This window comes from Hipposideros armiger, unplaced genomic scaffold, assembly GCF_001890085.2.
Source record: "Hipposideros armiger isolate ML-2016 unplaced genomic scaffold, ASM189008v1 scaffold_102, whole genome shotgun sequence".
Classification (NCBI taxonomy): domain Eukaryota; kingdom Metazoa; phylum Chordata; class Mammalia; order Chiroptera; family Hipposideridae; genus Hipposideros; species Hipposideros armiger.
In genome coordinates, this window is record NW_017731452.1 from 2,227,827 (window position 1) to 2,254,990 (window position 27,164).

Sequence of the window (27,164 nt, forward strand, 5' to 3'; positions counted from 1 at the left end):
CATCACATAGATCAATTTTTCATCACCCTACACTGCCATATCGCTCATTTCAAATGGATATTTTTAAAAATTAAGATACAGGTTTTAAACAAATTTATATACATTCGGTTTTCATTTATATTAGACTTTGATTATTCTTACAAGTTGCTAATAACCCCTGGATTTGATATTTATTGGTTGATGAACAAAAACACATCATTCTATCCACGGTAAATCTTGATCTGTTCAATAATGTAACCAATTACAATGACATTTTATTTTATATACATTTCTGGCATACATTGATATCTGTGCATTTGAATTGATTATTAATGAATTAATTAATCTATTCATTGCTACATCCTCTCCATAAATCCACACTGTTCAGTGGTGTCCTATAGCACAAAAAAAATCATGCAACACAATTGATATTTACTTGTGGTAATGAGATCTCTCCTTGGAGATTTCCCACATGTGACATCCTGTGACTATACATCTCAGGTAAAAAAAGATGATCTCTCTCTTCACAATAAAAATACTAACATATTGTGAGACATAGAAGCCTCAGTAGTGTATGTCCAAATCTGCTACTGTGAGGTATGTCACCTAGGGAAAGCACTTCACCAGGTCTTGGATTTACTCTAACAGTGGGGTTCTTTCTAGTGTATTGTCTTTTGCTAGGCTAAACCACATCCACATCATAACACGTATATTGACTGAAACGTAGCCATCACACCTCATAGTCAAGATCCAGGTAAGTGAATTCTCCTTGGGCGTGGAAACGCTGCCGATGCTCATCCACTGTGAAGTTGACTTGTTTGCCCAACCGCTGGATGAGCACCGAGTGCCAATGCTGATCGTCCAGCAAGCTGCCCAGGGTGAGATTAATCAGGGTGTGAGTAGAGGGCAGTTTAGTGTCACCTTAGAAGAGAAAATCAATCAATCAATCAATCACAGTACCATTATTCCCATCTTAAAAAAAAAAGTTTCCTTTTTGTGGGCCAGCATCTTTCATAATAATTACAATCTTTTTCCATGCAACCCATCCAAAACACCAGTATGGATTTTCCTGAAGCTGGAATATAATACCCTCTCAACCTTGCTATAATTTCTTCCACTGTTAATTCTTTTTATTAGTATTACCAATCACGTGCTCATTTTCAATATAAATTTTATCTTTGATACAACCCCATTATTTTTACTACCTTAATATTTTTCAATGACCCATTCCTTTCTTCAAGACATTAAGAAATATTGAGTGGTTGGAAAAGTCATGACGTATTTTTTCTGTTTTTCATTGCAAAAACGCATCATGACTTTTCCAACAACCCAATAACTATGCAGGTCTATTGGCACTACATAAGACATTGATTGAGTGAGGGTCATACAATTTGTAAAATATGAATCATTTTTATGTGAAAATACAATATTGGTGTAGATGTCCTTGCATCTGGAAATAAGGCACCTTAATTGTTACAAGACAAGCTATAAAAGCATAAAGTGACTGAAGTGATATCTAAAGGACCAGATTTTTCAAGCACTTCACCAAACAGTTTTACCTGAGTTAATAAGCAAAAAGAGTTTTCCTCTTCTTAATTCCAGTGTGATGTGATCTCCATTTTGCCCTTCCCTGTGGAGTAGAATCCCATCACTCTCCACGGTTTTAAATTGCAAAGAAACAGTATCCTTTATCGGGCTCAGGGATTTTTTATCAAATCTGTAGAGAAGGGAGCTTTTTCCATCAAGATCAAGCACCTCTGATTCTAGAGACAAAGAAATTACGAGTTATTCTAAGGATAGAAATGCTTTTCATTAAGCATTTGAAATGTCTATGCATCAAGAAGGCATCATATTAATACCTACATGCATACACGTCTAGTCCAGCTCCAAGCGAGTCACAATAAGGGGAAATAAAGTCAGCACATGTCTAATTCCCTCTTGATACCTGGGATTGATGCCATTTTAGTCTTTACTAACCTATTTACAAAATTCATGATCTAGAAATACATTTTAAAATGTATTCCTAGGGGCTGGCTGAGTGGCACATTGGTTAAGAGCTGGCTTGGGACACGAGAGGGCCCCAGTTCGGATCCCACATATGAGGGCCAGTGACACTGCCCTCTACAGCTAAGATGCTGAACAACAGTTCAACATGTAGCTGGGCTGCCGTGAGTCACCAGCGATGGCATAGGCTGCAGCCCATGCTGCAGTGGGTTGCCATGGGCTACCGTGTGTAGCCAGCAGCCAGCGTGAGCAGCCTGCAGCCGCAGTGAGCGGCCATCCAGAAGCCAGTGACTGATCTGCCTCACCCGGGAAGAGCACAATGATGGTGCCAACTTGGGCCAGTGAAGCAACGTCCTCCACAACTAGACTGAAGAACAAAAAAGGACAGCAACTTGTCTGTTCCCCTTCCCCCAATTCCCCAATAAAAATCTTTAAAAAAATTTAAAAATAAAAAATAAAAAACATAAAATGTATTCCTAATTTTCTCTTATATTGGTAAAGTTTGTTCTTTTCTCATTCCATAAAAAAATAAAATCAGAAAAAGGTTATAATTAATGCCCATAAAACCACTTTGCATATTCCATGGTCAGTGTTTTCCACAGTGTTCTTGACATGTTGAAGTTATTTTTTTAACTCCTAAAAAAGTGGTTTTTGATGTCTCAAAATCCTCTCATACATGCAGTATATAAAGGAGATCCAATGGCTCAGTTGGTTAAGAGCTCGCTCAAGAGTTTGAGCTCTGAGCAACAGCGGTTCGAGGCCAGCCCGAGCTGAGCAGCCGCTAAGCTGCCAATAGGTAGCAGGATGGCTCAGCTAAAAATAAATAAATAAATAAATAAATAAAAAATAAAGGAGATCCACATACAACCACACACACATACATCAGACTCATCAAATGTCACTTCAAATAATATTAAACTAACCTTTGTGTTTTGTTTGATTTGATTATTTTTGTGGCTAAGTAATAGTATTTAAGAGCAATGCTATTGTCTGTCTCTTCAAGGGCATCGTTAAAAAGACATTCACTTAATGATATTACAAGGGCTGTTCTGTAGCATTTGTGTCATAACTGTGACATTGACATGTTTTTTCAGCTTCCTGACAGTGTCTTATCTACTCATTGTCAAGATCACTTTTATTCATTTCATCTAAAAAAGATGTCATGTTATACCAGTAACATAAGAGTTCATCTGTCAAAATCAGTTGCACCCTTAACAAGAGACACACAAAGAAACTGATAATACTCAGAAAATCTAGCAGTGTTTTCTACATTTCACAAGTCAAAGATTTTTTTTTAAAGGCAATTATCCTCAAAAATGCATTTATGTAATAAATGAAGAGGTTGGGGAAACCCAATAAAATATGAAGCAATTTTTCAACTGGCTAGCTGACTTCTCGCCAGGAAATGGCATCTTGTTTCATTTGACAAAATTATTACAGTGACTTGTACACCCCAATATACATTTCATGCAGGTTATCCATCATACTTAATGTGAATCACTGTATTCACCACACCCCAAATTTTTTTCAAGCATTTTATACAGCTATCTTTTGAAATTTCAGAGGTTTAATGTTTCCACATGTTGTTAATGCACTTATAAAGAATGTGTTCACCAAGTACACATGAATAAACATTGCATTCTGTAGAAAGCATCATGTGAACCAAACAATTATTCCTTGTTATATAGCTAAATAAATGTGCATGGTAAAAACATAACTCTGTGTCAAATACAAATAATGTGCTCTATGATTATTAGATTACAATAAATTAAGAAACTCCAATAAGACAGACTTTAAATGTGGACACATTTGGAGCAACGCAGTTATCTCTGAGTTAATGTATTGCTTAAAGACAACCGTCATAATCATGATTTTATTTTAGATAAAGTCTATTTTTGGAGTTAGCTACCAAGAGAATTTTTTTTTCCAAGAAAAGTTTAGTCTGTGTTACTTCTGCCTACCATTCCTTTTTTCATCTTCTTCACTATTGTCATTATTACACTCTAATGGTCATATTAACCTTTCATGGTACCTAACGCTTTTGTGACTGGAATATTTCCATCAGTAAAACGGGGTCGTGAAAACCCTATCAAATAATTGATGCCGAAAGCCACGATATATTGTTTCATGTCTTAAACTGAAGCCACTCACCATTTTCCCTCACTCTTGCCTATTTTCTTCTTACTTCACAGATAAAACACTAAGTAATTCGGTGCATTCATTCAACAAATATTTATTTAGTCCATCATGTTTGAGGTACTGTGATGCATGCTGAGATTAAAAAAGTGACCAACACAAACATGGCCCCTACCCTTATGGTGTCTACATTCAGTGAGGTGGACAATAATTAACAAGAGAACAAATAAGTTCATGACAGACTATAATAGGGGTTATGATCAAGGTTAAAAGAAGGCTGAGGTCACCTTAGTTAAGGTAGTTGAAGAAACTCAGTTCTCAGGCCTAGAAACCTGGCACTGAAGCAGATCTAATCAATAATCTTCCTATTCTCCGCGTCTCTGAGTGCAATATTTGTCCCCATAAACTAGAGTTTCTCTTGGAACATTTAATTTCAAGAGGCCTAGACATTCTCCCAATACAGTCTCTCCTTCACTGTTGAAAAAGGAAGCTCTGAGGGTCCCTGAGAAACTACAGGGACAGTCAGTAATTTAGCTCAGAGGAAGAAGCAGGAGTTGGGGGGCTGGCCTTGAAAAAAGGGCCTGAAAACAAGAAAGTAGTGAAGTTGAAGAATCAACAAACTGGCTACACTCACATCACAGAGTCACGTGCATGTGAATAACACTCTTCCGGGGGAAAGAAGCGTAATTCAGAACGTATTACGTCAGCACAGCAAGGCTTCAAGCTACATATATGTAACCTGTATGTGACACATGCCAGGGGTGACAAAAAAATGTGCACATTTTAAGAGATGTTATCTATGTATTACTTTTCAAAGTTGAATTGAATTACGGTAGCAATTCCATGTAGTATGGCATTCACTCAAAAGATGGTGTTAATAAAATTGTATTACAATTTTAATACAGTTTTTTCCTTTCTTAAAATGTGTATATATATATATATTTTTTGGCACCCTCTGTACGTACGGAGTCTCAGGAAAATAATCAGATGATTCCTAACAGTATTACTTTAGATAGAAAACTCATAATAGCTCTAATATAAATCACTGTTATCGAAAGCTATTTATACAACATATCTGATATGTAAAAAGTATTCACTTTTAAACAATAATCATAAAACACTGAGTTATGATGCATAAAGTTAATGATATAAAAATCAGAAAATCTGAAAAAGCTAATCTTGGGAGAGAGAGATAGCGTTTGAATCCAATGTGTCATCGTCAGTACTAGCACTGCAAAGATGCTGGTGGGAGAGACAGGCATAGAATCTCTCTTAGAGTGAATGGTACTCCTGTTAAAAATTGGAAAAACTGAAAATAAATCAAAGACATAACTTCACATCCCTTCAATGTCATACTGGAGCATTTTCTAACAGGTCCAGCTAAAGATTATTTAATTCTAGGTGAATTAATAAAAGTCTGATTTTATTATTTATTACTGATTAGGGCCAGACTCTGTCAAGTTCCATGTTAATTTATAGTTTGTTTTTCCCAGTAGAGATGCAAATGACTTCCGTCTGGTAGAAAATACATCCCCAAAGGTTATGGTTTTTTATTGTCCTGTTGGGATTAACCATTCATGTACTTAACCTAGTAGTAATAGTAATCTAACGTTCTTTCTTGGATTCCTATATGCACTCAAGTCTCTTGAATTTTCTTTGAACTAGCTTTACCATCCTTCTGGCTCCTTCATTAATGAATCAAATGCATCTTTAATATGTGTTTATTCTATATTTGAATGAGAGTCATTTTTTTATGTCTTTGACAATTTTACTTCTAATGCTACTAACTTAAAAATCACACTTGGACTTTAGATCATTGACTGGGAAAGGAACATTTCAAGTCTTTGCCATCACCGATAATGTTCAGGGTGAATTTATTTTCACTATTTTACAAAAGTTTCAGATTTTGAACTCTTAATAGAGCACTACCAATACAAACACATTCTCACAAAAGTTCAGTTGACTTATAACAATATTCCTTTACATTGAATCTAATTTATAAGAGATGAGTATATGCCATTAATACTCTTAATCCAACTCAATAATTATTTTAGATAAAAACACTAAATTAAGCATCCAAAATAATATTAATATTTAAATGAATAGTCAATGATACATTTATTCCTATCTTTTATCAAACAGTTTTAGGACAAGAATCTTTTGTACACAGTGGAACTATATAAATAGGAAAAGTAGAAGTATCAGAAAACTCATTATAGGAAAATTGGAAATCAGGAGTTAACAAAATTTCCAATAGTAAAAGACATATAGTCCAAAGATGTAGAAGGAGATGTGTTACTTGATTGAAAAAAATAATTATTTTCAATATAAAGTAATAATTATTTACTAATTGTAAATTTGTTAATTAGTATGCTTATTAACTGAGATAATATTTTAAATGATTGGATTTTTACCAATATTAATAACATGGCCCTGCCATACCCTGGCACACCATGGGGAGAGCACGGACTCTACTTCTCCAGTAACAAGTTGCACATTATTCTGACACAGTCACCTTCTTTAGTATAGTCCCCTTTGGAGCCATTTTCAATAATATATACAGTATTATAGTTGAGCCTACTAGTTAAGACAACTAGTCTATGTGGGTTTGCATCTTCACTCTACCTGGCACAAGTGTATTGTTACTGTGACAAAGGACCACAAACTTGGTCGTATAAAACAACACAGACTTATTACCTTACAGTTTTGAAATTCAGAAGTCCTAAAATCAAAGTGTTGACAGGGACTGCTTTCCTTCTGAAGTCTCTAGAAGATAATCCTTTTCTATCCCTTTTCTCACTTCTAAACACCAACCTGCATTCCTTAGTTCACGGCTGGCCCTTCCTTCAGGTACAAGACCAGGATCATAGCATCTTCGAATCTCTCCTTCTCTCTCCTTTCTGCTTTCATAGTCACAACTCCTCTGACTCAGATCCTTTCACCTGTCCTAGAAATACCCTTGTGACTACATTGGGTCCACTTGGAAAACCCAGTCTCCCCATCTAAAGATCCTTAAATCACCTCTGCAGCGTGTCCACGTCATACACTATAACGTATTTGCAGGTGACTGAGCATTACGTTATCACAGCAAGATACTTGAACTCTCTGCCCTTGCTTCCTCATCCGTAACACGGGAATAACAGGAACAACAGAATATAACAATAATATATTTTTCATAGGATTGTTGCATGAATGTGTATCTGCATAATTTTTGCAAGAGTTGCTGGCACACAGTTAGAATTCAATAAATGTTAGCTACTATTGATGCTAATGCTATTATTTATTATTAGAATACAGGGCAGGGGAAGTAGTACATAAAAATAGTTTAATAAATACATGTGGTGTATTTATTTTTTAAAAGCAGCCTCTTTCAAAAATAATGAATTTCTGAAGCACACAAAAAATGCTCCGTTATCAATGTCATTGCCAGGTTATGCAGCAAGGATGGTTTTGAGCCATCTGCGGGTTCTGTGGCTTTTTCTCTGTCTGTCAGTGAATGCCAAGCTGACTCACTATGGCAATTGCTGGTGACCTGAATCCTCCTCAGTGAATACCTCCATCTCAAATTTTCTCATTTACAGCAGGAATCAAGGGAAGAAGAGACTCATAAAAATTGTGGGCCCTACTCTCATATCAGTTCTCCCTGTGACCCTGGCAAAGAGGTATAGCCTGCTTTATTTGCATGATTCAGAAATACAATCTCCCACAGAATGCGGGGTGTTCCAATAGAAAACAGCCAAATTTCTTTCAGGGAGTGGTGTCCAAAGTGGTAATGCCAACACATGTATTCTGCGCTCTTTCCTGCTGCACATATTTATAGAGTTCTCTGCGAACCCAGTGGAAGACGCACTAATGCATAAAAACAAAGCGCTTCCCCCCCCCCCTCCCTCCAAGGAGGTTGACTTCAGCAGCAGGACTGTGTCCTGGGTAATTTCTAACATGTGCAGGAGGAGTTGACCCACTCAGTCTCAGAGAAGGATGTCAACTAAATTGCAGAAATGCTTTACCTCTATGAGCTGCAAACTGTTTTTCAGCCCTTGCATAGGTCACATGTAAACACACTCCTCACTCTAATATCTTCCACTTGACCCAGTATCCTTCCCCCACCCCTGCATCTTACCCCTGCTCCAGAAGTTTGAGGCTCCTCAATTGTGAGAAATTGCCATCTGAAAAAGCACTATCTTCCCTGCACTAAGAAAAACACATTCAAGAGCACGCTTTCTTACATTGAGCTCCATGGTCCCACCATGATAGAATCAACTGAGGGAAATTGCTTGGGGTCCTCATAAACATTCAACATCCTGGGCTCTGCCTAAACTACACCCAGGAACACAGGTCCCTTAGTGATCCTGAGGCAGATGACAGAAAAACAAGAAGGTGACAGAAACCTGTTCTCTGAAAATTAATAACCTCATTGCATATTGAACTGTACCACAGAAAATAAATACGTTTTCTTTATCTATACTGCAGGGGATACTTGCAGAAAATTGTGGAGGTGGTAGTGACTTGTCCCTGAAAGATGTTTCATGGAGAAATTGATTCTGTGAGTTAAACTATGAATCATCATATTATTGATGAGGTCAGTTGACTAAGAAACTTAAAAGAGAAAAATTGGAATAGAAAATGAGTGAATTGGAAAACAAATCCTTGAGTAATAGAAAACTTGACTTTATTTGAAGGTCGTGAAAGAGTTCTTAGGGGAAAAAAACCATGAGAGTCTTCTCCTATTAATTCTTTGGGAATTGCCTCAAAAATGTAAATTGAAGAAGAGTGCTACCACTGGAGAAAGAGCTATGGACCAAACTCTTCTTAGCTAACCATGAAGTCAGCCTGAAACATGGATCATACTGTTTCTTTACTTGAAAATTTCTACCTAAGAATTACTAAACAAACAGAGGTCCAATTTTGACTTCTAAGATACGTAGGTTGGACTGAGACCCCATTCAACTGTTATACAGTAAAATACTAAGGCAACATCGTGATGTACAGGCACTTGAGGTCTGTATTACTGTCTTGAGTTTTAAAGAGATGCGGAGAAGAGACCAAGCACTCGAGAAATCAACAGGTAATAGGTTGTACTATTTTTGCAAAGTAGCATAAAAGAACACAGAATGAGTTAAGGGGCTCTTGAGTTTGAAACAACTAAAATTAATTCAATAAAAAGGAAGAAGGCACAGGATTAAATGTTGCACATAGCCACAGGGAAAAGGTGACTTTACTATCGAGGTTTTAAATAGACCAAGGTAAGGTCAGTGACAACACTCCATGAGGTTATAGGAACAAACATGATCACTGCCACTTAAATGTCAATCTAAATTAACCTTCTAAATAGACTTGAAATTGGTAACATCTACTATGTCAAGGATACTTGAGTGTGTCATTGGAGGATGTAAGTTGTATTCCTGTTTCTAATATTTATTTATAATTTTTATATTGTCACAGAAGTCACACGCTTAGTCTCAATTTCCTTACTTGGAAGATGGGGAGAATAATTCCCACCTCTCATACTACACACAAAAAAGCTGTGGGTATCAAATGGAAGTACGAAAATGCCTCAACATTTATTAAATTTGTGTGCTATTATCATTTTCATAATAACAAACACTTAGTCTCATATGTTCATCTCATAGATATTTCTCCTTTAATGAATTGCTACTCTATGAGCGTGATAAATTTGTGAGTTTTTACATATTTCTTTATTTTTCAGTTTATATTGTGGCTAATCAGGTGTTTTTCTTAATTCATCTATTTAACGAATAGGGACTGAACCAAGTCCTCCTATCGGAGCTGGTGTTGCAATAGTGAACACATTCTGTCCTTGGATCCTCTAACATGAAGGGAAAGAAAGACACCCGGCAACTCATCCCAGGTGTATAGATATATATTTACAAATTTTAGGGGGAGCATGAAGGAAAAGGACAGGGTTGTATGAGAGCTTTGAACAGAAAGATCTAAATTAGGCTGTCCATTAGGGATGACATCTCTGAGGAAGTGATATTTAAGCTGGGTAGATGGCTGCCTATGTAAATGTCTAGTGTCAGGAAAGAAGGGGGAAGTGGGGAAGGGGAGAGGTGCAAGGAGACGAGAGGGTGGGAGAGACTGGGGTGGGATGGATGGCGGTGGCAGGAAGTCCATGGAAGAGGTCCTCAGGGAGCTGAATGACTGGCAGCTCACCTTGACCCTGTGAAAGCGTGGCTCCAGGCTTTGTTGGGACAGGTATATCTTCATTTGTCCTTAGCCCTAGAGCATAACAACTTTGGCTTGTCTTCAGGCATGGCCTTTCATCCTAAGGCAATCGATGCCTTTCTGGTTCTCAAATGTCCAGGGTGTTTAACAAGTCCCTCTAAATTGGCAGGGTCTGAACTGCAAAGGTGGTCTTTCCAGCACTAGGAAGATGCTGAAATCTTTAGGGCTTTAATCTCGCAGTTCCTGCTTTAGCCTGGGTACTTGGTATCTCATCTTGGGCATGTGCGGTGCAGGAATCAACCAAGGATTTAAGGGGAGTTTGTACGCAGAAGTTGAGGCTATCCCTCTTTGACCCCTCCTTTTTAGTATTCCAACCTAAATTTCTAGCCACTCTGGTAACCTTGAACTCTTACCTCTGTCTCCTCAGCCTGGTAAAAGCGTTACAATGCCCTGCAAACAGCAATGTGTTTTTAAGAAAAAGTCAGTTAAATGTGCATCTCCCAATCAAGTCTCCTCAAGTTTCTACATGTTTTGAGTTGACCTTGAAAGCCCTGTTTCAAAAAAATTTTTTTTAATCCAGGAATTATAATCACTATGGGCAGCAAGATAGTCCAATAAAAGCGACTCTGCTATGACTGGTACTGAAAAGCAAATTGTCTCTTTATGAGCTTTTATAATAATTGACTTGGTCTATTAATACTTAGGATTGCAAAATGAGCTTAGACTAATTATATTATTCCTTCTTTATTTATTACCTGGAATATATCTTTCAAGAGACATTCCCTCTAGTCTTCTATTTGGTTACCTTGAGGTATAGATTACATAGGGAAAGTAGAATACATGTTTGATGGTTTCCCTTCATTTATTCGTTTTCAAAAAAATGAGGTGGTTCCTTAATGGCTTTCAGAGGTGACCAATGAGATCTTTTTTAAGTATTATCATGAACCCATTCACTTAAACATATTTAATGTATTTCAAAACTGCAGGTACTATTCTTATTGATGCTAAAATATTTCCATCTCTGGTCAGTAAGGGCCTCCTCAGTTGGCTTTTTTGACGTCATCCTAGTAGGTTGTCATAGTTTCCTTAGTTGATGGTATTATAATAGTTAACCTTATTTTAATTTTAATATAACTTCACTTATCACTAAATGATAATCTTTAGTCTATAAGCTTTGCAAAGAATAGAATTTATCCTCTTCGATTTTAGACTTACCTGAATCTATCTTCTTTTTTAAACTCTGACATAAAATGGGGTTCCTCAGCTACAGTATTAGCTGATAATCTGAGAGAAAGAATTGTATTTAATTTACCTTACTAAAGATTTTAGCAGTTAGCATGTGAAAGTAGCTTAATAAATCGGTATTAAATTCAAATAATTACTCTTCATAGTAAATCTAACAAATTTACTGCTTTTCATTTTTTCCCTGACCAGACGTGTGGTATGAGAGGTCAGCCTCTTGAATAGACAGAAGGCTGTTACCTAGCTCTCTCTCAGTGGTTTTTCGGGTGAATATTTGTACTTCTCATGCTGCTGTCTTAGATTTCTCATTAATACGTTTTCTAAACAGAAATCTAATTACTCCCCCAACTGTCAATCTTTCCTACACTATAAAATGCACATTCTTATTTGTAAAAAGTTAATATGAGTTTTGTAATTACTGACTTGTGTTCCATTTATTAAATAGAACCCATAATTTTCTCTTGAACAGCCTGCATTTAAGCAAACAATAGTTTGACACATATACATTTCTTCTCTTCCAATCTTTTCACTCGTTTCTCCCTGTCTTCTATGCCTGATCTTTAAGAGGCTGAAGACACCATCAGGATGATTGGGAAGGCCAAGCCTACCTCCTTTCATTCATTCCTTCATCTACACAGAAGACTAATAACAGAAAAAGAGCGTCCGATTACAATAGAATATAATGTGAGCGTGATGTGATCAGGAGCAGAACGGCTACCTGCTCCAAGCGCAGGTGGAAATGTCCTCTGACCTAATGTGGGATGTCATCTCGGACACACTCACTTTCACCTAGCTATTTTCCTTTCTCTGCCTTTGTTTACCATTGTTTACTTTCCTTGGGGACATTTAGTAGAGTAGTATTTCTTCATCATGAAACATTTTCTTTCTCCCACAAGTTATTTCATTACCTACATCTCTTGTCTAGATCTATAAACATGATCACAGCTGCTATGGTGAAGGCGTCTGAAATTTATGCTTTTCCTTTGAACCCATAAAATTTAGCTTCTACTCCTCTCATTACTCAGGAAACTTCCTGTTTACTGACATAAAAGTAGAACATGCTCTTTGATATGGATTTTCCATTCACTTGATGCTCCATAACAAGTTATGGCTCTAACTCATTGGGAAAGCCAGTAATAAAATGATATGTGCTTCTCCCAATAACCACTCTCCCTGCAACAGTTCACGGGACCAGTTTCCACCTGTAACTTCAGCAAACACATGTATGAGGCATACGGGGTGGGGAGGCTGGCATGACAATGCACACTCTCTGAAATACAGAATAAAGAAACTGCTTTAATTCTGACAGAAATGGATTTCTGCTTTTCAAAGACCTGAGTGGTTGTTTAAACACAGCACTTTCTACTTTTACTATTAACAGTAATGCAATAAGTGGAAATGTGATGATTTAATAACAATAATGATATTTACATAGGTTTCAATTATATATCTTCATCCTGGAGGGTTTAGAGCTCTGACCTTCCATATCTCACGGGCACTTGAAGTCAATTGAGTCAACAACGGAATTAATTATCACTCCTGTGCACTGCTGGAACTCTTATTCTCCAGCGCCCCCGCCCAGTAAATGACACGATCTTCCAGACAGTTCTTCAAATCTGATAACTCAGTGTCCCTCCCATACAATCACTAAGCTCTCTGGATTCAACATCCTCAGTATATTTTGATTCGGATTCAAGTCAGGAGAACCTTCTCTCCTAAATGCTGCTTCTCTAGTTTGAGGCTCTGTTGTGACTTGCACAAGTGAAGTCAGAAGTCTCCTCATTGAGCTGCTGCCTCTAATCTGTATCCTTCATTTCACCCTCCAATCTGTACCCATCATTTCAGTCCAAATGACCATTCTCAAATACAAACGTATCCTACAAGCAATCCTCGGTCCTGTGCCTGATTGGGCTACCCGCCTTCCCCTAGATGGGCTCTCCTCCCACCTCCCATATGTGAAATGTCTGCATCTTCGTTTCAAAATCTACTGCTATAAACTTTCTTATACTAATCTCAATTTATCGATCACTTTATTACTCACACCCTACATTTATGCTACAATAGTTGGCATTGAGTTTGTACAACTTTGATGACATTGCCTCTTCTGGTCCCTAGGGTCAAACACCCCATGCTAGTTGCCATAAATGGCTCTGTTTTCACCTGTGCTCATGCACACACACCCATATTCCATGTCTCCCTCTCTTCCTGAAATTGCTGAGCAAATATTCAGCCAGCTCTGCAGGGTCATCACGGACTGACCCCCTGTTGCAGCTGTCTCGGTGGTCTTACAGGTTACTCTGGTAATGTGTATTTTGCTTTTTTGGCTTTTCTTGTACAGTCAGTTCTATAAATTTTCCATTTGGAGTCTTGTAGATTTGTAGCAATTTAGATAATGTTGTGTTTGTACTTTGTTGTGTAGAGTGAAAGGATTGTGTTGAATAAACCTAGGATTAGGATGCAAAAAAATATACATAATAATAATTCATATATTAAGAAAATATGTCTTATTTTCGCGCCATACCAATACCTAGTGGAGTTCTCTTTTAGTAAGTGCCAATTAATACTTAAAAGGTGAATGTACATAGTAGTCATCTAGTCATCAAAGCACTGGCTTGGGAAAGGGAGGGATCTGATTAATCCTAGATCTAACACAGGCTGTGTAATTCTGGACAAGTTTCTTGATTTCTCAAAGCTTCACTTTCCCCCATTTCAGGAAACGGGAAGCACCCCAGTAGACACTACTCTGGAGTGAGTGGCTCCTGTAAGGCTCACCCAAGAGCCACATTAACTTGGCAGGTGGTGTGGACACACAGGCCGGCGGGCTGTGTGCCATCCTCCAGGCCTGTCTCTCGCTCACAAGAGGCTGAGTTAATTGCCAGTATGGACAGGTGGTCCATGACTGTTCCAGGGGAGAACCTGCCCTCCCCCCAGCAACATTTTTCTTTTTATAGGAATTACAGGAGAATGGCCTTGTATATCTGGAGAAAATCCAGTCTGATCTTGAGTCTGGATCCTTTCAGACAAACTCTTGCAACTGGGTTCTCATTCTAAAAGCACCTGCAGCTCTTCCTTCTGAGGAAAGGGGAAGCCAGGGGTCCCATCTATGTCCGTCCCCGGCAACCCGGAGCAAGCCGCAGACCTCGTGCAGCCGACAGTTCCACCTGTCTCCTCCTACTCCTGCATCAAATGGTAATATTCATGCTCCACTTCACTGTGCTGTTAGGAGTAAATCAGAAAATGCCTAGAGGAATAGTATCTGACACATAGTAACTGTTTAATAAGTGATGGTTACATAGTATCATGCTTTAGTAAATTAATATTCTGCAAGACTGATGCTATGCATAGATGGAGAATATGAGTGTGACTACGGTATAATTGAGGAATTAAAGTCAATTTGATCAAATGCAATCCCATAAGGCACTCATACCCAACCTATTTTGAGGTTATTTTAGGAAATCTATGAGAGTATTTTTCCATTAAGTTTATTATTTTTTTCTCTTCTGTCCCAAATGATACAACAGTCATTTTACATTGAATCCCATCAAATCATTTTGCCATATGTGTTTATGTATGCATTTAAATCATGTTGGCTCCCAGAATCACGACTTCAACTGTGGGTCAATGAAAAAAAGGAGGCTGAATAAATACGTGGCCATTGTGCTCACACCAAAAGACACCAAATGAAGTCAAAAGGAACGTTCCCAGGATTGCAAATCAATAAAGTGGGAGGGGCGGGGGGTGAGTTATCATTAAGCACATGGCATCAGAGAGCTCAAAGGAACCTGTACCTCAGCAGTCACTTCCACAGGGACATTATGAGTGGTGCATCATCAATCCTTTTGTTAAACTAATGTTGAATTTACACCCTAGACTGAATGTGTGTTAAGCATGCATTACTGGGGGAAATGCTTAATATTTCTAAGACTCTATTAGATGGGTGACTTTTAGGATTAAATTAGAATGTCTATAAAAACTGTATCTGACACAGAGTAAGTGCTCCATGACTGTTAGCGATTATTATACTGTGATAAATAAATAGTCTTCAAAGTGGATGCTCTGAATAAGTACAGAATGTAACTATAAATATGAAGCTTTTTGAAGTTTGTTTTGCTAACTGTCCATCGTGTGACTTGGACTTTGCTAATGTCTGTGATCCAAAGACAAATAAGACAAACTGTCTGGGTTCTGGGCCCCAGAATCAAACTTTGGGGTGGGATGGTTTTCTTAAGGGATGATTTTATTCAAGTGTGACAATGGAACAGGAGCAGCTAAGACACTGGTAAGCTGAGCAGATGGTGAGAAGTGAGCTGCCCATGGCTCATGGTGACTTAGGGCCAAAGGGAACGTGAGCACGAGCTTGTGTCCTGGAGCCTGGCAGGCTTGGCTGCGCACCCAGCTCTGTCACGTCCGGTCTGCCTGGCTTAAAAGTCCTCCTCTCTAGGCTTTAGCTTCCTTGTTTGCAAAGTTGGGGGATGGAGGAGTTATCAAACGATACTTATAGGGCCTTTTTTTGGAATAATAAACTAACTGCTTAATATAGTGCAGCTATCTAACAAGCACTCAAGAAAATTTTGCTATTTCTAGATTGACAAAAATTAATACGATTGATATGCATGCTATTGCTATTCCTATTATTACTCTTGGTATTAATACTATTGTTACTATATCGGCAGTGTCTGGCAGGGACAGAATGTGTGATGGTGGAGGCGGACTCCGGGAGCATCCTAAGTATGCAGGGAGACCTCTGCAATCTGCACAACACGCTTTCCCTGACACAGATGAGAACTTCAACAAGCTGCTGGCCCCTTGTATGATGCGCCTTCCTTTCATGTAAATAACGTGAGCCAGAGCCTAACTTGACTTACATCACAAGGTGGTAAAATGCGTGTGAACAAAAGCTTTTGTGGCTACAGAATAAAGGTTTGCTAGAGGGAATCATGATGAAGTGGAATCAAACAGTCCTGGATTCTTTTCCGGATTCTTCCATGCCCTGGTGGTGAGATACTGGGCAGACTGCCGAATCTCCCCAAGCCTCAGACTGCTCAATGTGATGACTGTAGATCATAGGAAATAAATCATTGTTCTATAATAAAAGAGCGCCTAACAGGATGGTGAGGCTGAGATGGGCTATCAGTAACTCTTAGGTCCCTGCCCCACAAAAAGATATAATAAAAATGCTTCATGAAGAAAACACTAAGTGAAACCTGTGGTTTCTGTCTCGTTTTTATGTGAAAGTATTTCCAACACAAATTACATTTTGACAGAGGTCTTTACCTTTTCTATGTATTTGTGCTGAGAGCATAGCATTAGTGAGTTGCATGGCATCTTATTTTTAGGCTAGAGAGAAAAACATTCTTTGGTCTCCTAAAGATGAGTGGCTACACTAAATAGAACACTGTCTCTTTCATTAAATTCAGGGTGCCCAGATGAAACATCCAAATACGTTCCATGGGGAGGAAAGCTCTAATATTTGAAAGTTAGGATCTAGTCAAGAATATTGGATTTGGATAAATGGGTTTACATATGTCTACAAACCTGTGTCTGTATCAATCTATCTCTACATTTGATTTTTTCTATCTATAAAATGCTTCCATTTCTCGTTTTAAATATCAAAGCTGACTGCTAAAGTCAATATTGGCATACAAAGGCACACAAAAAATGATTTTTTCCACAAAAATCACTCCTGTTTTTATCTCTCTTTACGTATCTATAAAGTTGATCTCTGTGTGCAGTTTGGCTTTTAAAACATCTCCTTTGATACCCATTTCAGTGTTTCGGGTAAACAAACACTTACTGTATGCACATCCGAACACCTCGATTCGCATTCCGATTCTGCCCTTGGGGTTCCACTCCAAAGGGATGAAGCGCAGGAACCTGGCTTTGATGGAAGGCTGGAGTCTATAGTACACCACGCTGTCTGCGTTCGCATTTCCTGAAAAACCCTAGGAGAAACGGACAAGAAGGGAATCAGTGCATCTCAAGTATACCACTGCCCGTGTCACCTCGAACGTCAGTGAGCAAGGCCTGATTTGCTTTCTTCCTGTAACGATGGCTAACCCAGTTAACTTCGTATGAACAGTTATGTCACAATGTCTCCAGATGTTATGGCTGCCTAAACTTTTCTTTGTATTAAGACTAGTTTAAATCCTACCATCCCCATGAAACCAGCTTTCAACTAGGATACCCTCAGTCAAGTTTGTTTCTATGAAGTGCAGATGAAACTGAAAACATTGTGAATAGCACAAAGAGGAGAAAACCTTCTCCTGAAAACCATGATCTGATTCGGCACCGAAGTTGCTCACGTCCCTGCGGAATGAGGAAGGTTACAGCATGTCTCGGGTGTTTCACTGTCTCATCTTACTCATTAGCAGAAACAAAAGTATCACCCCACATTCAAGCCGGAACGACACTCTAATATCAGGTTGTTAAACTTCACGGCACTGCTGGATACGCCCATTAAAAACTTGTTAAGGGAGACTGGAAGCCATAATGATTTGGAAAGACCAGTAATTAGACTTACAGGCTCTAGAATCTGAAAGCTAGAAAGACCCTGGGATGGTAAACCCGTATAGTCAAATTGCAGATGAGGAAATTCAAGGTCAAAAAGGTAGGGAAACAAACAACTCTGGTGTTTGTAAGGCTATTATATAATAAGATCCGGAGCTGTGTTCCTTCCACAATATTGGGATGCATCTACCTAATACATAGGTCATCTGCAAAACCCACGTGCTGCAGCACCTAACATCTAAGCAGGTTTTATGTTCTCTAAGCAGGTTTTGTGTTCTCCTACATGAACTTCTGTAAGGCTTCATATAGGGAAAAGTTAGGATGAAGGAGAAGTTATTCCCAAAAGTGTATATCTGTTTCTCCCCTTCCTTGTCCTTATGTTCCTCCTCCTTTTATTTAACTGTAACAATCAGCATATGTAGAAACAAAATAAGCGATGATACTACTCCCTATTCAGGCTCATGATTGATTCACTTACCATGATTGGATCAACAAAAAAAGGTCAACTTCATGATTACACAGGCAAAGGTAAACGCATGAGGAATACCAACACCCAGGACATTTCTTTCTTTGCCCACTTTTCTTTCTAGTTCACAATATCCCTTTACCAGCATTTACCAAAATATTTTCCAATACATTAAAAAATAAAAGGTTGGGTGTTTCATAGTCAAATTAATTTGATTTCACTCCCCGTGTCCATCAATTCTCTACCTCTTGCCCACAACCCCACCAAGACCCCCATATCCTCCGGCTCACACAGTACAGACAGTTCTGTGATGGCACCTCTAAATTATATCCAAACGCTGGACATCTTTCTTCATCTCAGCTATGACCACCCAGTTCCACAAAGCATTATCTCATCAGAACTATGTCAGCGGCCTCTTCCTTCATTTTTTCCTTCCTCTGTTCCCTGTCACCATCCACATCCACATCCTGAACCTCTCCCCCTCTGAGCAGTCAGTAAGATTTTTTAAAGGCAAATTAAACCATGCCACCGCCACTGCTTCAAAATCCACTTAGAACAAAGTCCAATCCCCTTATCAAACATACACAGTCTTTGGCAGCATCCTCCATTGGGCTTCAGCCACGCTGGAGCTCCATGAACAAGCCAAGCTCAGTCCTGCTTAGGTTAGGCCTTTGCCCCAGTCATGCATTCCTCTCTTAAAGGTCTTCCCTCAAGATCTTTGCATAACCAGCTCCTCTTGTCATTTCAGGCCTTGGTCAAAACATCACCACCTAAGACTGATCCCAGTTTCTAAAGTAACATACCTGGCACCTTCACATCTTATCTTCCTGCTTTATTTTCTTCATATTATTCATTATTTAGGGAGTCTTCTCTTGTTTATTATTTGTTTAATCTTATCCCACAAGAAAACAAACTTCATTAAAGCAGGGAGCTTTACTGCCTTCTATCCATAGCATCTAGAACATGGCTTGGCTCAAAGTGATTCTCAAAATATTTGCTGCATGTGTATGTTTGAGAAAGGTTGGGTTTAGCAACAAAACAAAGTTCAACAGGTTTCTCAATTACAGGACCTCTCAGAGCACGTCGAGTATGGATGTGGAAATGCGCACTGGACCACCCATGACACAGGTAATTAGTTATCCAGCATGTTTCAAAAGTATCAGGCCAACATTCCCAGCTACTGTTTCCCAGAACAAAAATAAGAGAATATTGTTTAATCCCACAGATATTTGAACCAGATCCTTCTAGAAAGCTCCATTCTATCCCACTGGTCAAAACTTCACACCCTGGGCATTGTGTGTGTGTGTGTGTGTGTGTGTGTGTGTGTGTGTGTGTGTGTATGTACAGTCTCTACAAATCAGGGTAAATGTGCATCCGGGGTTGCGAACATGGCCTACAGACATTCAATCCTAATCAGACCCTCTTATCCTCTTATACTCGGATTCTATTTTCCTGGGTGCCACTGGCAGGCTAATACAATCCCTAATTATATTTCTTTCAGTGAACAGCTGGATGATGAATTACAGAACCCTCCGAAAGATCTCACATTTTTTTCAAAATTAATGTAACTTCAAAGATTTAGATGGATGCCACTACTATGATCTCAGCATCTTAAGGGATAAAGAGAAAAGATGTATGGTGACACCGGCAACAGACAGGCAAGTAGAACGGGAGGTCTATGAAATGACAGCCTTGCACATTTACCTGATCAGTTTTGAGTTATTTGAATTTTGAGAACATAAAGAAGAAATATAAGATACTTTTATATGTAATAAAAGTATCTTGGCACATTCAAATTTTTAAGTAGCTTTTTCTTATAAAAGGTGAGGGACATGGTGAGGTGGGGAATATGGGGTTTTTACAATGACCACATTTCAATCAGATCTTGATTGTTGGTGAGACTGTATTAATTTTATAATAATCAGTAAAATGAAGACATAGACATAGGAAGTGTGTACAGTGACAGAGCAGATAGAAACATTATCTAGTAGCAATCTGGGTATGTTAAATAACTTTCAAATATCAATATGCACCATTGCTATCAATCAAATATATTTAACTGAACAATAATATTTGTATTTTTTGCTCCATGTGTCAAGGTTTTTTCAATACATCAGATAACAAAGATTCTGCTGTGGAATCCACTACTTAAATGGGAAATTTTTCAGAAAGCTAACGCATGAAGCATGGGATTGAGGTTACATTACCCTATAAATGAAAAGTCCTATGCACACTATCGGGTTTCAAATGTATTTCCTTTGCCTAGGAGACATTCTTCCATTTACTACAAAGTGTTTTCATGCCATCACAATTCATAAAGAAAATCATGGCTTTCAATATTTCTCTGAAAAATGTATTACGTGCATGTTTATGCTTTTCCTTAGACTACAGATTCTGAACTTAAGTATATGTCAGAATTACTCGAGGTAATTCTGTTTAGAATTGCAGATTTCTAGGCCCTACCTCTCCTGCCCTAAGTCTGTGTGTGGGCTGGACTGCATTTCGAATGCTCGCCAAGCTAACGTGTGCTTTTGGTCTTTGGCTTGCTCTTTGAAAATTCCTCTGGCTTGGGGATAAACCATGCTCTTTTTCCCTCTCTGTAGTCTCAAAGCTTGTCAGAGAGGGAAACGATATTAGAAGAACAGTTCACTAGGGCTAACGTCCAAAGAGAGACTCTCACTAGCAACTGTGTTCTGTGTTATCGATCTAAATGTCTTCAGTGCAAAGTTTGAGTCTCAGCGTCAGAGGCAGCAGAAATACATTATGGAGCTTTAATATTTGCTTCAACCCTATGAAGTAAACATTTTCTACCCACTTTAAAACTGGGGATAATGAAAATTATGAAACAGAGGTTATGTGCCTAAAGTCACACAGCTAGAAAGGGGCAGAATAAGTATTTAATGTCAGGCTTTTTTTTTACTCCAAAGCCCATAATTTAGCTAAGCCATCAAAAGACTTCATTCTACCAGAATATGAACATGAACAACTCACCCTCGAGGTAAAGGAAACTTGATATTTTATTTGAGGCTTTTTTTTCTCTTTTCCTCATAATTTATATTTAAAATCTTTGACATATTTGAGAATAATGCAACTTAGATTACTGTTGAATTGTGATACAGCTCTACCAGTTGACTTTTATAGACAAAAAGATTGTTCTATTAAACTTTACATGTCCTCAAAATTATTGGAGAATGAAAATAAAAGATAAATGTTCAATAATCAGTAGAACTCTTGCATATAGATGACAACCTTCTAATAGATACAGATGTAAAGGAATATGCCATTATATCATCAAATATGTGAAATATCTACAAGAAAAATTAAGGTGATGTGTCTTATGTGATAAAAATCAAAAAGCCTTAATTGCATTTTTCTTTTCTTTGAGACCCGATGATTTTCAAACTCAATGAGCTATTCACAGATGTTTGGGAAATGTATTTTAGCCAAGATAATATATGCGGCTAATGAATGAAAGGTTTTCACAGGATTTTAAGTATTTCCATAATGATTCTAAAGTTTATGAACAGGAGTAATAGCATTAATTTCTTTTTCAAATATTTAGTGAGCAACTCATCTAAGAAAGCCATGATGCATAGAGGGAGATGCCCATATGGCAGTTCATAAGGGGATCCAAAATATTGCTGTAATAAATCAGAAACATGGGACCAATTACATGCGGTTATATAGCAGACTCTGAATTACATAAAAATTGGTCTAGCTCCCACAAAAATAAACAGCAAGACTAGTAGAAATTCTACACAACAAACAGGAAAACATGAAAAATCCCCTGGCCTCTCTTACAATGAGAATTACTTACATATCTGACTTACATATGACCTATTTCCAAGTACAACTCATTTTGACAGAGTCAGCTGACAATGCAGACACTAAATATATCATAACAACATGCTCTAATGGAAACCAGCTCTTTATTTTATGATGTTAGTTATAAATATTTACCAAGTATGCTTCCCAAGTGATTGTCTGGTCTAAAAAAAAAAGCGCAAAAGAAAAATAAGAACTACTGAAAAGTGGGAATTTTGCTAACATAAACCTAGATAAAGAATAACTTTTAAACATATGTTGAATAAGACGCTATAACCAGATCTACAAAAGTTGATTCTATCTTGTGTGAATGTAATTCATTCATTGTAATAAACAGCAATGGGTACAGAAATCAAACTAGAAAGTTTTGTTCTGTGTATATAATGAATCTAAATTTTTAAAATGAACGTAGAAGTTTATTAATATAAAATTAGTTTCTACACCCCTCAGAAAATATTCAATATCTTTAAAATGTTTACTTGAAGGGATACCAGTTATTAGCAATATTTCAGTGAGGTCCCATGTGCTAGCCATTATATTATAATCATGGAGACACTAAATTGGAAAATATGCTGTTTAGGCCCATGTAGCATAGAAGAATCTGAATTCTCAAGACAGAAAGAGCAAATGGCAAGAGAGAAAAGGTACATGAAAGGTATAACCTTAATTGTAGTCCATAACTGTTGTTGAGATACAGTAATAAATTGTTTTATGAAAGATACATGGACAGGTCATTAAGCTGAAATTTATATTAGGATAATATATGCACAATTTTGTGGAAGACTAAAATTTCATTGAGATGGAAAATAGCTTTTAACTAAAAAAATCATCATATTATGGTAGTGACAGACTACTAAATACTGAACAATCCCCTGCTAGAAAAGTTGTACAAAATAAAAAGTTGTACAAAATGAAAAAGCACTAAAAAACAATAGCATATTAAATGTCCAATATATGGGAGAAGAAAACCTCAAGTGGTGAGCCCTACGTTTGAGGTCCTTTTTCATTATAGATGACCAAATGACCTCTGGAAAGGAAAAACTGAGACACTGAGAACCGGAGATCTTTTGACAACTACACAGGGTTAGGGACAAATTTTTAGTTCCAGATCCCTCAAGGGCTTCCACAGATTTTGTGTAAGAACTTAGGATAAAGGGTAAGTCAGAGAGAGACAACTCCTCACAGAGATTAAAATTCAGCTTCCCGTCTTCTCAATCTGTGAAACTATATTAAGATTGTCAGAGATATCTAGTGCTCCTTGCTGCCTGCAGAAGCGAATGTAATTACACTCTGTAGAAAATATCTGTCTAGATTCCAAATTATCTATAATTTTTCATATATAATGTCCTATTCCTGGTAGAAAATAATAAAAGAGCAAAAAAACCTGTTCTTAAAGGGAAGTTTATAGTCTTCAATAAACACAAACACACACACACACACACGCGCGCGCGCATTAGTAAATAGGAAAGACAATAACTCTGTATTTAAAGACCTTGGAAATCATCACTCTACTCTATACAATAACAAAGCTGGACAAACTGAAGATCAATGACTTTTCTTAAACCCATCAGAAAATTGAGGTTACATGGTGCTATGGGTTGAAATTTGTCCCTCCAAAATGTATATGTTGAAACCTTAACCTGCAATGTGATATATTTGGACATGGGACCTTTGGGAGGTAACTAGGTTTAGATGCAGTCATGAGGATGGGCCCCCATGATGGGATTAGTGTCCTTTTAAGAAGAGGAAGAGACCAGAGCTCTCTCTCACTCTCCAGGTAAGGACACAGCAAGAAGGCTGATGTCTGCAAGCGAGGAAGCAGGCCTCACCAGGAACCGAATCAGCCAGCATCTTGATCTTAGACCTCCCTATCTCCAGGACTGTGGAAAATAAACACCTGTTGTTTATAAGCCACCCAGTCTATGGTATTTTGCTATAGCAGCCAGAGCTGACTAACACACATGGCAAACCACCACCTGGAAATCTGGAGAGACAAGACTGTTGAAAGAGTCAGAGCTGAGATCTGTCCACCTAGGGCAGACGCCACTGGTGCCATAACTGACAGGAACCCTTATATGGTAATTCTAATGAACGATGGAGTCTGAGTGGGGACCAGCATGAGAGTGAGAAACTCCCGAGGACCACAGTGTTAGAGGACCCCCACACTGATGTTGGCCTTATCTCTAGGAACCTCTCCGTGCTCTCTGTGAAGATCAGAAACAATTCTTCCTAGCAACAGCAGGGAGTAGGGAAGGCAATTATTGTGAAATGTGGCCAGTGTGCTCTCCATAACAAAGGCCTACTGTCCAGGGAAAAATACTTTTCCAGAGCTTTGTCCCAGTTAGGGAAGGACATCCCTCCCACTCTAGTTTCCCTAGTCTTCCTGTGAAGTCTAAGGGAAAATGCAGTCACCAGGATTCAAGGCTTCAAGGATACAAATTGGAATCTCAAGAGCCAGGAAAAGAAGTAAAGTGCTGGGGTGAGGGGGGAGCTATACCACCTGAGAAAGACTAGGTCACAATTTCAAGACAAAGGCTCCCTAATAACACTGACATTTAATTGGAATATTATAGAATGTTCTCATTCCCTCACATCATACCACCACACCAACAAGACTCCTGTGTAATAATACTGGATAACAATGTTAAGGATTACAAAACCTAGAGTGTCTCTGAAGAGGATGCCAAAGTCAAGAGAAAAGGTAAAAACAAGGGTACTACGTGAATTTGAAGCCTCTGGCACCTATAGCTCCTATGTAAACATTAAAAACAGCCCAGTTCCTAACCAGATTAATATAAATCCTCACACAAAAGACATATTTACCTCATTTCCCATTACTAGATACAACATGTCCATATTTCAACAACAAAACAGCAAGGCATGCCAAAAATCAATATAAAAACACAGCCTGCAGAGGCAAAACAATCACCAGAACCAGATTCCCTTATGCCACAGATGTTGGAATGGTCAGAGTAGGAATTTAAGACAACTGTGATTACGAAGCTAAGGGCTCTAAAGAGAAACATGGACAACATGCAACAACAGATGGGTAATGTAAACAGAGAGAGGACAAATCTAAGAAAGAACCAAGGGGAAATACTAGAAACCAAAAACACAGTTACAGAAGTAAAGAAAGGCTTTGATGGGCACATCAACAGATTCAACACAGCCAAGGAAAGAATCAGTGAGCTTGAAAATAAGAAAATACAAACTTCCCAAACTATAATGCAAAAGAGAATACTCAAGAACTGTGGGAAGGGACGGCCAAGTGGCTCAGTTGGTTAAGAGCTCACTCAAGAGTTTGAGCTCTGAGCAACAGCGATTCAAGTCACGGCCCGAGCTGAGCAGCTAAAAAAAAAAAAAATATATATATATATACACACACACACACACACACACACACACACACACACACACACACACACATTTAAAAAAAAAAGAACTGTGGGATAATGGCAGAAGTATAAGTGGAATGCCAGAAGGTAAAGAAAGAGAGAATAGAGCAAAAGATTTAAAATAATAATGTCCAATGACTTTCCAAATTAATGATAGACATCAAACTAGATCCAGGAATTTCAAACAATAACAAGCAGGCTAGAAATCAAAATAAAAAATATACTGAGTCATAACATATTCAGACTGCAGAAAACCAAAGACAAGAGGGTTAAGGGGGTCAAATATGTGGTGAGGGAAGGAGATTTGACTCTGGGTGGTGAACACTATGCAATATACAGATGATGTATTATAGAATTGTACACGTAAAACCTATATAATTTTATGAACCACTGTCATGCCAATAAACTTAATGGGAAAAAAGAGAGACCATTTTGAAATAAGCTAGAAAGAAACAAATACTTAACATATAGAGAAGGATAAGAATTACATTGGCCTTCTCAACAGAAAACACTCATGCAAGAAGAGAGTGAAGCAAAGTATTGAAAGTGTTGAGAAAAGAAAAATAGACCTAAAATCCTATACCAGAGAAATTACCCTTAAGAAGAGAAGGAGAAATAAAAACTTTCTCTGACAAAAACTGATGGAAGGAGAACTGACTCTGGGTGGTGAACATACAATGTGATATATAGATGATGTATTACAGAATTGTACACTTGAATCCTATGGAATTTTACTAACATTGTCACCCCAACAAATAAAATAAAAACCCTACTCCTAATTAGACTGCACAGTTTAAATAGGAAAAAAAAAGCTGATGGAATTCACTACTAGCAGACCCGTTCTGCAAGAAATATTTAAAAGATCTTCAGACAAAAGGAAAATAATACAAGTCAGAAACTTGGGTCTACATAAAGAAAAAAAAAGTATTTGAGGAGAAATAAAAGGTAAGATAAAACAACTTATTTTTTTATTCTTAGTTACAAGATAACTGTTTAAAGAAATAGTAGGAAAAATGTATTGGGTGATTATAGCACATAAATAAATTAAATGACTAAAGGTAAGGTCACAAAAGATGAGAGGGAGGAATAGGCAATACTCTGTTACAAGATACCTGCACTACTTGTTAAGTAGTATAATGTTATTTGAAGATGGACTTTGATTCGGTAAGGGCAGTCACTAAGTTTGTTTAAAGTATAATCGGTATGGTTAGAGAAAAGATAAAATAGAATCATTCAAAAAGCTCAATTAAACTCAGATAAGACATTAAAAAGGGGGAGCAAGAAACAAAGACAAATGCAACAAACAGAAAACATGGTAGATATTAATCCAAATATATCAATAATCACTTTAAAAGTGAATGATCTAAATACGCCATTTAAAGGACAGAGATCATCAGAGTATTGGGTTGTCGGAAAAGTCATTA

General features: G+C 37.8%; 1 protein-coding gene across 3 annotated transcripts in view; it reads right to left on the reverse strand.

The window, feature by feature from the left end:
* The window catches only part of CNTNAP4 (contactin associated protein family member 4), a 213,234-nt gene that overhangs the window by 111,443 nt on the left and 74,627 nt on the right, over positions 1 to 27,164 (reverse strand). For 2 of the 3 annotated variants that reach the window (XM_019646480.1, XM_019646479.1), the window contains exons 3-5: positions 17,342 to 17,489; positions 1,539 to 1,742; positions 716 to 900 (exon numbers count right to left, since the gene is read on the reverse strand). In XM_019646480.1, coding sequence (XP_019502025.1) covers positions 716 to 900; positions 1,539 to 1,742; positions 17,342 to 17,489 — 537 coding nt within the window. Of the gene's footprint in view, positions 1 to 715; positions 901 to 1,538; positions 1,743 to 17,341; positions 17,490 to 27,164 lie in introns of those variants that run through there. The other variant, XM_019646481.1, reaches the window with a different exon arrangement.